The following is a 12,674-nucleotide window of genomic DNA, read 5'->3' on the forward strand; positions in this document are numbered from 1 at the left end:
AGCTCCACTGCAGATGGGGGAGGAGGTGCCACTGCTGATCAGGGGGGCAGGAAGGCGAGGCTAGGGCGGGGGGAGGGAGCCTCAGGGACCCACTGCCGGGACCCCAGTTAGACGTGGCCCCTGACCTTCGGGCATGCTCCCTCTGCTGAAGATGAGAACAAAGGCCCCTTGCCATAACTGGTCCAGTGGACAGACAGTCCCTGGCTGTCCCCCCTTCCTGTCCACCAGGAACTTACCAAACCCTCCCCCCTTGCCTTCACCTGAACACCAACAACTTCCGGGTGTCACCTCAGTGTCCCCAACAAGCAAAGCTCTCTGGCCACAAGAGTGTCTGTCTACTGCGGGTGTCTGGGCAGGACTAGGGGTCCCTAGGTGCGAATGTGGGCCACACCCCAGCTCTTCATGGGGGCTGTGGTTACCAGGCATGCTCCTTTTGTGAATTCATTGAACTGTACACTTATGAAGTCTTTCTAAAAAGCCAGTATTACGAGTACTTAAATCAAGGAAAAATTCCACAGTCTTCTTAACCTAAAAAGTTAAAACTGGCAATTTGCAAATTTTCTTGCCAGATTTCAGGGCCTCCTAGACAGACAGAGCTCACGGTATTTCAGATCCCTAAATTCTAATCAACTCCAAAGAAACAGATTTGAAGCAACTATGACACAAATCCTGAAAATCCTGCCAGAATACCTCGCTCCATTGCTTCTGGAAGCGTAGATAATTAGTCCTTCAGAGCCAGCACACGCAAAGCAGCTATTTTCTGTTTTTAAATGATAGCGCTAAGCGCCAGGCTGACATCTCCATTTCATACACCAGCAGCTTATTTGTCGGCATGGTAAGCTCGTGTGAGGGGCCCTGTAAAAGCCCCGTGCAGGGTTGGGCAAGTGCAGCAAAAAGCCAAGATGCAGGGTCCAGCTCCCTGATGGGAAACGGGGAACCCCAGAGAAAGGAGGTGCCTGTTGTTAACACCTCGTCTTCTGCTCAAACCTCTGCTTCTGTGACACGAGGGTGGTGGGTGGTGGGGGAGAGACCAGAGATGGAGGGTCCTGCCCCTGCTGGTCACCTTCCCCAGCACTGTTTTTCTTTACCCACAGAGGTGGAGTCCCCGGAAGCAGCTGAACCTACTCTGTGATCTTTCCATTGTTCCCAGCACCCTCATCACATAGCCCTAAACATCCCGTCTCCCTCAGCTTTAAGTCCCGACTGTAAGCAGACAGGGGGAGGCAGTCCCTGGAGAAAGAACCAGGAGTGGCTAGTCTAAACGTTTGGTCTAAGCCATGTTGTGACCCAAGCCTGGTCACAGCGCTTGCCCTTGAACAGGTCTCAGTAATTAATGATCTTCAGAGAACGAAAGAATGCAGGACAAACAGTTACTGAGCATGAGGAGTAACAACAGCAAAGGAAACCAGTCAGATGTAAAGAGCCCCAGCTCCACTTCCCCTCACTCATCCCTCTCCCCTTGCTTGCCCTTACACAACCCCACTGAGTGTGGGTTGGAGCCACCAGGGAGTCCAGTCTATTCACAGGCACCCTTAGGAGTAGAGTTCTCTTTCCCTAAGAGAAACAAAAGCAAAAATAAACAAATGGGACCTAATCGAATTTGAATGCTTCTCCACAGCAAAGGAAACCATAAACAAACCAAAAAGACAATCTATGGGCTGCGAGAAAATACCTGCAAACAATGTGACCAACAGGTGGAAGACTCCTTGTCCTTCACATCTCCCAGAGTTTGTTCAAATTCATGTTCATAGAGTTGGTGATACTAATGAAATAGTACTCAGCCATAAACAGGGAATGAAATAATGCTATTTGCAGCAACATGGATGATGTAGAGATTATATACCAAGTGAAGTCAGACAAAGAAAGATAAATATTATATGATATCACATATATATGGATACTAAAAAATAATACAAAACCAGAAACAGACTCACAGACACAGAAAACAAACTTATGGGGAAAGGAAGCGGGGCATGGGATCAGTTAGGAATATCGGGACATGTCAATACATCTAGAAGATAAACAGCAAGGATTTACTCTATAACATAGGAATTATATTCAGTATCTTATAATAAAGCATCACGGAAAAGAACACACATGTATTAACTGGGTCACTGTGCTACACCCCTGAAACTAGCCCAGCATCGTAAATCAACTACTTTTCCACTTGAAAACAAGCCAAGCAAAGTTCTCTGATGGGCGGAAGAGGATGTGCACGTGTTCTGAAGGAGAGGACTCAGCGCCCTGCTGGCCCTGAGCACACGGCTGCGTAGGAAGCAAGGCCGCCGTGCAGCCACGAAGCTCGCCCAGCTCCAGGGACCTGTGCACTAGTAAGTCTGGTACCTGCCCCAGCTCCCACCCAATCAGCGGCAGCCACATCCTTGGCTCCAGCGGCCACTCAGACTGTCTTCCAACCCAGACTGGCAGCTGGTGGTCAGCTGGCGGAATTATACCAGGGAAGTCGGCCCTGCCCCACCCTCGCCAGTTTTTCACCATTTACCAGCAATAAGACTCATTTTAAGAAAAAAGAGGAAGAATTGACTAGTTCGGCATGGGAAGGGGAGGGGAGGAAAGGGGAGGGCTTCAGAGATCAGGAAGAGCACCATCTCGGGCCTAACCACCCCCACCCCCCCCCCCCCCCTCCCCAGCCCCCTGCAGCCACGGGAAGGTGCTGCTGGAATTCTCAAGCGGGCCTGTTTCAAGTCCTAGCTCCCATCCAGGGAGCCTCTGTGCTGTCTTGCCCTGCTCCCCCAAAGCACCCCGCGGACACCAACCTTAGAGGGCTACCTGTGGGATGAGGCCCAGACCCCAGACTGTGCGTCCCATGGACTGTGAATTCCACACCACTCTCTGAACCCCCAAAGCCCTTCTGCCTCCATGCCTCTGTGAGCCCCCCGCCAAGTCTGAAACAGGGACCCTTGGCTGCAAGACCTTGTTGGAAACCTTGTCTTCTCAGCCTCCACTAGAGCACCCAGGCTTTGCAGGGGGGTTTAGGAGTTTGGGCTCCCTGCCACTGTGACCCCCTGGGATGAGCCCATCGCCCTGTGCGCCTCTGAATGCAGGCTGGGGGCCAAAGCCAGGCTTCGGGCTCCACTTCAGAAAGAACTAGAGTCTCGGCCAAGAGGCTCCACGTCCAGCTGGTCTGCTGCCCACCGAGGTCATGCCAGTTCAAGTTCACTCAGCTGCTGAGGAGAGCTAGCTCCACGAGGCCACATGAGCACGCCTAACGCTGGGGACACAGTCTCAGACCAGAGATGGCCAACGAGGTGCACAGGTAAAACACAGGCCCTTCGGGCATCAGACAGTGCCCGTTCCTCAACCCCGTGCTCCAGCTTCCCAATTCTCCCCCAGGGCAGGGGAGACCCCAACGGCTGGCGTGCACGCCCACCTGGAAGAGCACATTCAGAAGCTCCAGGGGCGTCCGCCACAAAGAACAGTGACATCAAAGACAACGTCCACGCAGTCCCCCACGTCCCGGCAACGTGGACCTCAGTCCACCCGTTAGGCACAGCATCCCTCCTAAGGGCAGCTACACGTGCTAGGGGCCTAAAGCCACATCTGAGCCCCCCGTCCTTGCTCCTGCCTGGATGCTGAGTCATCACCACCGCTGACAGCCAGGCACAGACAGCGAGAGCACGCAGAACACACAGCCGGAAGCCCTGGCCACCCAGCTTCCTCCACGGGAGGGTCAGGGACTGGGCAGCGAGAGGGCTCACTTCATCATCTTCAAAACCTTCACTGAGGCTTGTTTTGCAAGACCTTTTCAGTCACTCTCCTAGGAAATCAGAATTAGCAAAGAGAGGACACAGGAAAGCCATGTGCCTGTGGTCTGACTGATCAGCCTTGGTTACTCCAGGGTCCCTTTCTCCACCCGTCCCCTGGTCAGCCCAACCACTCAGCCCAACTCGCAACCACCTGCCCCTTGTCTCCCACGGGAGCTCCAAGGGGGAACAGCCCTGTGTCCCCCAAGCAGTGCTGCCGCCCCCTCACCCCCACCAGACTTGCCTTAAGTCCCAAGGCCACCTTCACCCCACGTCTCCTGGGCAGCCGGCCCTGGACCCCCTCACCCTGGCCCCAGCCCAGCTCCCAGAGCAGTGCACCCACCCCAGCCGCCAGGTCCCGCACACTCGCTGGTCAGGTTCAGCTGGGCACTGCCCTGAGAGAGGCGGTCTTGGCCCAAGCTCCCAGCAGCACCGGCTACAGACGGGGGACAGGGCGGCAGCTCTGGTCAGCAGACATGAGGGGCTGCCCCTCCTCGGCAGAGCCCACGACTCTGTCCCAAGGCCGTGGCCCCACACATTCCTCTCTCCTGGACAAACTCCATCTACTCTACCCTTGGCGGCACTCTCCCGGAGCACTCTGAGCAGAGCTGGCTGCTCTTATTTCACAAGCTCAATGTGGGTGAGCTCCAGGGACATCCAGGCCCACGAGCCACACGGCCAGGGGGTCCCTCTGTGCACAGTCACAGAAGCACCTGCTCATGGACACCTGCTCAGGTTTCCAGGCAGGGGCCTCTCAGCACAGACCCTTCCAGAGAGGTCCCTGTGAGGGGTGGTCACACCAGCATGAGGCATGGTGCCACACCACACAACTGCACACGCACGCCCACATGTACACACACACAACACACTCACACACACGGGGATACCCCCACCCCACAGACCAGTAAGTTCTTGCTTTTCTACATAACAGGCAAAGAGGAATGACAAAAATCTCAGCCCCAAACTAAGAAAGGGTTACAAAATCAAGATATTGAGCAATTCTGGACATTCATAGGAAAGTACAAAAGGCAAGAGAAATGCTGAAGCAACACCTAAGTTCCAGGGTTGGGACACACTGAATGAGACAGGGACTTCCAGAGGGAGGCAAGCAGAGCCCAGGCGTCCCAGGTCACAGGGTTCCAGCCCTGGTGTGCTCCCCTGGGAAGTGGCAGGGGGCCCGAGGAGGGGCAGGAAGAAGGTGTGCTTTTGGGCATTGACTCCTTGGCACTGTCTGCCAATGCATGTGCCACCACGAAAACCTTAAAGGCAAACACTACATCTTTTAAAGGGCAGGTGACATCCTTCCAGCATCTTTCAAACTCAGTCCTGACAGAAAAGGTCCTTCTTATCCAAGGAATTCTAAGGAAAAAGCATAAAGATTTTCCAAGGACCAGGTGTTTTAAGACGAATCAAGAGAGCCTCTGAACAAGGCCACTTTACAGCTCAGGAGGTTCTTAAAGGGGAGAGGTGGAAAATAAGCTGCTTATGGCCAGAAGCGTCCCCATCACCACCAGTCACAAGCCTCTAGGAGAGGCCGGGGTGAGCCGTCCACACTTGCTTGCTGGGCAGCTCTGCAGCCTCTGCTCAGCTCCCGTGGCCCCATCACTAGGCAGGGAGGGTCTGAACCTAGGTTTCCAGTCCAGGGGCCTCTCTGCACAGTCGGCTGCCCCCCAGCCTATCCCTTTGTGCCGGGTGTCCAAGCTAGTCCACTGGCAAACAGGCCTGGCTTTGAGGCTCCTGCACAAGAAACCGTCTCCAGCCCTGCTGGATGTCTCGGCTCTGCTTTTGCACCGAGGGGCCAGGAGAGTCAGAGAACAAGGTGGGTTTCTACAGGCCCCTGAATGAGACAACCCCTGACCCACCTTCCAGGGCTGCCTGTAGTCTTGGCAACACAGTACTGAAATGGGTTCTGAGCTAAGGTCCCAAATCAGATTCTCAAGGACACAGGATTATTTGTGTGCACCCCACCCCCCAGCATGGCCCTTCAAGGCCGCACCCTGGGCCTCCAGTGACCCCAGCAGAGGTCCTGCGTGCCCGAGGCTACTGTGCCAAACCAGACACGGCCTCAGAAGGAAGCACGCACCACACATCCGGCACGAGGCCAGCTACCACCTGCCTGGATACTCTCAGAAAGACTCATCTGCCCAGCAGAGTGGCTGTTGGCATCGCAAGTGCTGGCCGCCCTGGCAGGGGAAGTGCCTGGCGGCTGGAAGGAGACACAGGAGTCGTGGGTGAGACGGCAGCTTGACTCCCACCTGTGCTGTTCTTCCCAGAAAGGACAGCTTTTGGATGCTGGGGCTTTAATTAAACACCCAATTTGTGTCGCTTTTAAATCTCTCTCAACAGGCTCCTTTTAACTCACAGTGAATTGAACAGCAGCCCCTGAAATACATACTGGCTGAGGATTCATGCACATACTGAACTGGAAATTGGGTCTGGCAAGATACAATCAAGTTAAGCATCTCAAGCTAAGATGGCCCTGGATTATATCAGTAGACCCCACACCCAATGACAAAGGTGCTTGTTTGAGACACACAGGAGCAGGCCATGCAACAAGATGCACGTACTGGAGTGATGTGGCCACAAGCCAAGGACACCTGGGGCCCCCTAGAAGCTGCAAGAGGCAGGAAGGACCCTCCCCTCCAGCTTCTGGGGGAGGGATCACGGCCCAGTCAACATCCTAACTTCAGGCTGTTGGCCTCTAGAACTGTGGGAGAATAAATCCATGACTTTAAGCCCCTCTTTGTGGTACTCTGTTATGGCCGCCCCCCAGAAACTCATACATAGCTTAAGGCCTCATGTACCTGCTGTATTTTTGCTTCTCTTTTTCTTTTTTTGACTGTACCATGTGGCATGCAGGATCTTACTTCCCAGACCAGGATCAAACCCAGGCCCCCTATATTGGGAAACCAGAGGCTTAGCCACTAGACAACCAGGGAAGACCCCTGCTGTGTTTTCACCAGAAAAAAAAAAAAGGAAAGCAATAGGGCAGAAGTGGGGTTGTGGGGCTGGTGGACAATGGGAATGAAGTGGAAGAGTTAGTCGCTCAGTTGTGTCCAACTCTTTGCGACCCCATGGATTGTAGCCCACCAACTTCCTCTGTCCATGGAATTCTCCAGGCAAGAATACTGGGGAGGGTAGCCATTCCCTTCTCCACAGGATCTTCAGATTCTTTACTGTCTGAGCCACCAAGAGGATGGGTGGGACCTATAAAAACACAGGAGGAGCTGCTGGACCAACAAGCCTATCTTCCCTTACACAGAGGGGGCTCAGAAGAAGTACACTTCCAGCCAGGAAGAACATGAGGTTTTCTACTTCCAAGGGGAAAGGAGCCTGCAGAGTCCAGGGTGGGAGGAGGCCACACTGGGTCCATCCACCCCTTCCCTTTTCTCTCCCTAGAAGCAAGGTCAGAACAGTGAGAGGTCCCAGGGTCTGCCCAGGGAAGGGGCCCCAGAAGCATCTTAGGCATGATGCCCTTGACCTGTAGCCCCCAAACCTCCAGCAACAGGACAGGAAGGCACAAGCCCACCCTCTCACTTCCCTCGCTCACTGCCGATGTGGGATCACCCTGCCCATGGCTCTACCTGCTATTGCTGGTCACAGCAGCACGTGCTCCTCAGCCATAAAAACAGACTATGAACTTGAGCCCAGAAACAAATCCAAAACCAGAGTCAGGGTTCTGGTCCTTTCTCTTCTGTGTTAACATTTTTCTCTGCCCACAGAAGGCAGCTGCCTGCAGGCTACCCACCTGAGACCACCACTAGTGTGTTGTGATATTAAGTGTTAATTGCTCAGTTGCATCTGACACTTTTCGACCCTTTGGACTGTAGCCTGTGAGTGATAGTCGCTCAATCATGTACAACTCTTTGCGACCCCATGGACTGTAGCCCACTAGGCTCCTCTGTGCATGGGATTCTCCAGGCAAGAATACTGGAGGGGGTTGCCATTTCCTTCTTCAGGAGATCTTTCCCACCCAGGGAACAAATCCGGGTCTCCTGCGTTGCAGACATATTCTATACCATCTGAGCCATCAGGGAAGGCTGTGGGGACCTGGCAAAAAGCAGTTTGAGAACCAGAGCCCTGAAGCCCAGACATCTAGCTTGCAGACATCTAGCTAGGACAACCCTGGGAGTGCTGGGAGGTCCCTGGGCAGGGATCCACACTGCACCCCACCACAAGCAGAACCTGGGAGCTTGGCACCATGTGGTCACTAACAGGACTGTTCTCACTGTGCAGATGAGGCTGAGAATGTCTGGGGGGCATGGCCGGCCCCTGAGCTGTTTCTCCAAGATGCGGGCACCAGGTCAGCAACCCTCCACCGGCAGCCTCTCCACCCCGCACAAGTGCATATTCTGTCTCCCCAAGTTTGTGGGGCCCAGCCAGACCCCACCTTCTCCTGCCATTTCCAAGCTCTCTTCCCAAAGTCAGCTGTGTGGGTAACCCCACCTGTGGTGTCTCCAGCTGTACAGCATCCATCAAAATTCAGAACATTTTCAGAACTCGGCACAGCTCGGTAGTCAGGGGACACCTGCTGGAATCATGCAAGGCATGGCCACTTCCAGGCTCGGCTCACCCCCAGCCCATCCTGCCCCATGCCCTGCCCCTCTGTGCTCCTACAGTGCTCACATGTTGGGTGGGGAGCAAAATGCCTGCAGAAGATCCCACGGAGCCTCCTGTAGCCCTTACAAGAACTCAGCAACCTAGCCAAATTAAGCATGCGCAGATTTATGGGGAATCTGGACTCTGGACAAGGAAGCACTAAGTGGCCAAGGGGAGAAAGTGTACAGTGAGCTAAGGAAAATCTCTGGAAATTGTTCTCATATGGGCTGAACTGTGTGTCCCAAGTGGGACCTCAAACGAGGACCGTGTGAGTGCTCACGCGGCTGAAACAAAGTTTATTATTCTGAGAGAGTCAATTCCTAGGCAGGTTGATAGGAAGTCTAGGGGTCCCAAGGAGAGAGGGCTCTGGAATTCTCAAGGAAGAGAAAAGGACAAACTCCCCCCCCCGCTACATTCCTTAGGATTACATAACAATAATGTATCCTGCTTGAGGGCAGTTTCTGGGATGCCCACCCCCCCATTCTGGCTAATCCTGTTATCTTAAAATGTAAATTATGAGAGTGGGTCTAGTAAGGTCTTTACAACCTCCAGACATTCTTTTGATTCACTGTAACAACTAATTAAGGCAAGAACACTGGAGTGGGTTGCCATTTCCTTCTCCAGGGGATCTTCCTGACCCAGGGATCGAACCCAGGTCTCCCGCATTGCAGGCAGCCGCTTTAACCTCTGAGCCACCAGGGAAGCCCAATAACTAATTAGAAGTATATAACTCCATTGCTAACACTAGTGAGGGGGGCACTCTTTCTGCCCCCTTCTGATATCTATATCAGAAGCTTTCTCTATCTCTTTTATACTTTAATAAAACTTTATCACACAAAAGCTCTGAGCGATCAAGCCTCGTCTCTGGCCCTGGGTTGAATTCTTCTCCTCCGGAGGCCAAGAATCCCGGCATCTTTCGTGGTTCAGCAACAACTTTTCAATTCTCTCATAGCTCTGGAGGCTGAAGTACACCATCAAGGTGGGCTTGGTTTGGTGGAGCATGTTTTGAGAGCCATCCTCTCTGCTTTCTCCCCCTCCTCAGCTTTTTCCACCCGCCCAACACTACGTTAGGAAGAAAAAATGATTAGGGCAAAGGACACAGGTAAGGACGTGATCCAGGCCTGATGGAGGCCCTGGCCTCCCTTAGATGCTCCAGGCACATTTGGCTGCCCACTGGCCCTACTACCTCCCTGTCTGGTCTTTCTGCAGAGAGGACTAAGAAAAGCACCCTGGGCACTGGGGCCACCTCACTCAGCAGCCAGCACCTCCGAGGCACCTCCCAGGGATAGTCACCCTTATTGTGTCCTTGGAGTCAGGCTCTATGCCCATTCCACAGATGAGGCAACTGAGCACTAGAGAGCTCAATGTGGAAGGTAGCCTCTGTAAATCCCCAGCTTAAGAATGAGCCTCCAGGGGAGTGTGAATAAAGAATAACAAAAGAGCCTGGCTCACTTCCAGTTCTACAAGGGTTAAGTCTAAGCCACAGTAGTGGCCCATCTGAGGAATTCAGGATAAAAAAAACAGGAGCAGGTACTCAGTGCTTTGGGTAAACAGATATTAGATGCATATCTCAGAAAGAATTTCAAATTCCTACATCTTTCCATACTTAGAATAACACTAAAATCAATAACTTAAGATATCTGTTCTTCGTGATTAGCAGTAATCTTTTATCCAGAAATAAGCTTGAATGCAAGTATTTCCCAGCTCCCAAAACCTCGTGTACAAACTGGCCTCTCCCTGACCTCTCTGGAGCAGTGGTCTGAGAGACTGTCTCCTGGGCTACAGGCCTCAGTAAGTCCATGACTAAAACTCACAACTCCCTTGCTGTGTGTTTTTCTTTAAGCAGACAAGAGGAAGTGCAGGGATGGATTAAGTCAGAGCCAGGTGTTACCCCCACCCTGGGGATACAGAAGGGGGATGGCACCCCCAACGTCTGTCCCTCAAGACCACAGGGTAAGGACGCTGGATAGAGAGCAGGCCTCAGGTAAGAACCAAGGTTCAGTCCTTCAGAGGCCCTTCCCAAGAGGGGTGGTCTGGAGGAGCATCCCATCAAGTAATTGGCAAAGGACATGTTGGTCTGCAAGTTTAGGGTCAGTGCCTAGAAATCAAGGAACAGATGATCAGAGGAACAACCCAGGAAAAGATAAAGGAGCGGCAGCAGGGAGAGACAGAGGCCCAGGGAAGCAGCAGAGTCTACACACCTCTGCACACTTCTGCCAAGGGTGGCTCCTTCCAGGCAGGGTGCAGGCGGACCACTATCTGGTAAGGAACTTCCTGGTTCCACCTTCTGGGGCTGCCCCTGCTTCAGGGATCCTGCACTTTAACCCCAGCACTGTCCCTCCAATCAGTGACCAAGAGCTGGGGCCTCAGGATCAGTCCTGGAGTGCACCTTGGCTGCCCCCACGGTCTGCACCCCCGCTGGTGGGAATGGGAGGGCCAAGGACCTCACATTATCTCCATGGGTGCTCACAGATCACAGGCAGCTGGCTGGGCAGGTCGGTTGGACTTGAACCCTTGTACATTCCACCTTCAAGTCTTTGTTCCACTGCCTCCTCCTCGGGAGATGGGCGGGCCAGCCTCAGGTCGGCCCTCAAGCTCTACTGAAGGGTTCCAACCCTTCCCACGGCCCCTCCAGCCAGCTGGCACCTACAGGCCATTGTGACTGGAGGGCCCTTTATGATCTTGAGGGTGCAGCACAGGGCCCTCATGTACAGCGTGCACAGCAGGGGCCAGACACAAGCTCTGTGTTCAAGGATAGGACCCAGGGACAATGGGCCAAAGGTGCATGGTCCAAGAGAGCCACCAGCCCGGACGCACAGGCTCCTGCTTAGCCCACAGGGCAAGGAAGTGACGGTGACTCCAAGGCTGACACCCCATTGCACCCAGGCCTCATCCTGACCCTCCAAGGGGCCACCCAACCACAACCTTGGGGCTGAGACAGGAAGCAGTGGGTGCTCACTTAGAGACCTTGAGCCCCTCACGGAGCACAGGTGGAGGGAGCGGGAGGAAGCCCGTGGGCACCTTAGTAGGGCAAGGCTGGCACATGTAGGAAGCGGCATCCGGAGCCAGACCCCGCACGGCCTGAACTGCCCTCTAGGCTTTACTTCTCCGGAGCCAACACCGGTAGGTAGGCTCCCTCCGTCCCATCCCCTCCTGGCGACCGCCCCCCAACGGGCAGTCGCAGGGTGGAGCCCACCCTGGCCGCCCAGGGCCTCACGGCAAGCCTCCCGACCCGCAGGGGGCGGGGAACGGAGGGGGACAGGTCGCCCACCAGGTAAGCAGTGCAGAGACCTGCTTGCCCAGCGTCCACCTTCGATGGGTCTCCGGCCGCTGCTCCGCATTTTCCCTTCCCCAGGGTCGGGCCGGTGGGAAAAGGCGGGGGCTGGCGGGTGCTCACAGCACTCGCCCGGGGTCTACATTCTAACCGAGCGTCCGCACCCCCTCCCCATTCCACCGCCTGGGTCCAAGTGCGGCCCCGCCCCCGCCCCTGAAAGTGCCCGCCTACCCCGCCCGCGTCTGGAACCCCGCGCTCCAGATCCTCCTGGCTGCCAGGCCAAGGTCACGCGGCCCGACGGCGGCCACCCCTTCGCTGGTCCGCACGGCCGGGCGCGGGGACACCTCCGGGTTACGTAAGCGTACCTGCAGCGGGAACGTGGCTGCCCGGTTGCCCACGTAGCCGCGGACGACGTGGCTCTGAATGGAGAGCACCCGGCACTCCTTCTCCATGCCGGGCCTGCCGCGGCGGCGCGGGGCCGGGGGGTGGTCAGCGTCTCCGCCGCGCGCTCAGCTCGGCTTCGGCCACGCTCGGGCTCCGCTCCGCCGCGGCCCGGATCGGCGCAGGCGCTCGGCTCGGACGACAGGCCGCCTCCTTCTGACCTCAGCGCGGCTAGGAACCCGCGGGTCCCGCGCTGCGCCGGGGCGGACCGGGGGCGGGGCATCCGCTTGTCCCCTCCCACTCCCGCCCCTCCCGGGCAAATCGTCTACAGCAACCCAGGCCCGGGCAACCCACCCACATCTCTGGGCTACCGGCACGTGGGCGGGCACCCTCCAAAACGCCGGCTTGCACTTTCAGTTCCACCCTGTGGGCCGCAGCAGGCTGCGCCAGCCTTCCTCCATTCATCGGTTCCTCAAATCCTTCGTTCACTCCACACAGGTCCGCCCCCTGGCCTGCACCACGCCTCTGACCCTGGGGCCGCACACTGCCGGCGCGGCAGGACCAAGAGCCGGACCGACAAGGGCCCCGGCGGAGGACGCGCACGGGCGAGGCGCCCCGGAAGTGGGCACGGACAGGGATGTCTGCAAGTGGGCTGTTGG

At 55.6% G+C, this 12,674-nt stretch overlaps 1 protein-coding gene across 1 annotated transcript in view; it reads right to left on the bottom strand.

Moving 5' to 3' along the window:
• The window catches only part of PDXK (pyridoxal kinase), a 30,423-nt gene extending 18,190 nt beyond the window's left edge, over nucleotides 1–12,233 (bottom strand). Inside the window, exon 1 of the mRNA XM_040266986.1 lies at nucleotides 12,000–12,233. Coding sequence (XP_040122920.1) covers nucleotides 12,000–12,086 — 87 coding nt within the window. The 5' untranslated portion in view covers nucleotides 12,087–12,233. The remainder of the gene's footprint in view (nucleotides 1–11,999) is intronic.
• Between the last annotated feature and the right edge of the window lie 441 nt (nucleotides 12,234–12,674).

This window comes from Oryx dammah, unplaced genomic scaffold (genome assembly GCF_014754425.2).
Source record: "Oryx dammah isolate SB20612 unplaced genomic scaffold, SCBI_Odam_1.1 HiC_scaffold_2, whole genome shotgun sequence".
Classification (NCBI taxonomy): Eukaryota; Metazoa; Chordata; class Mammalia; order Artiodactyla; family Bovidae; genus Oryx; species Oryx dammah.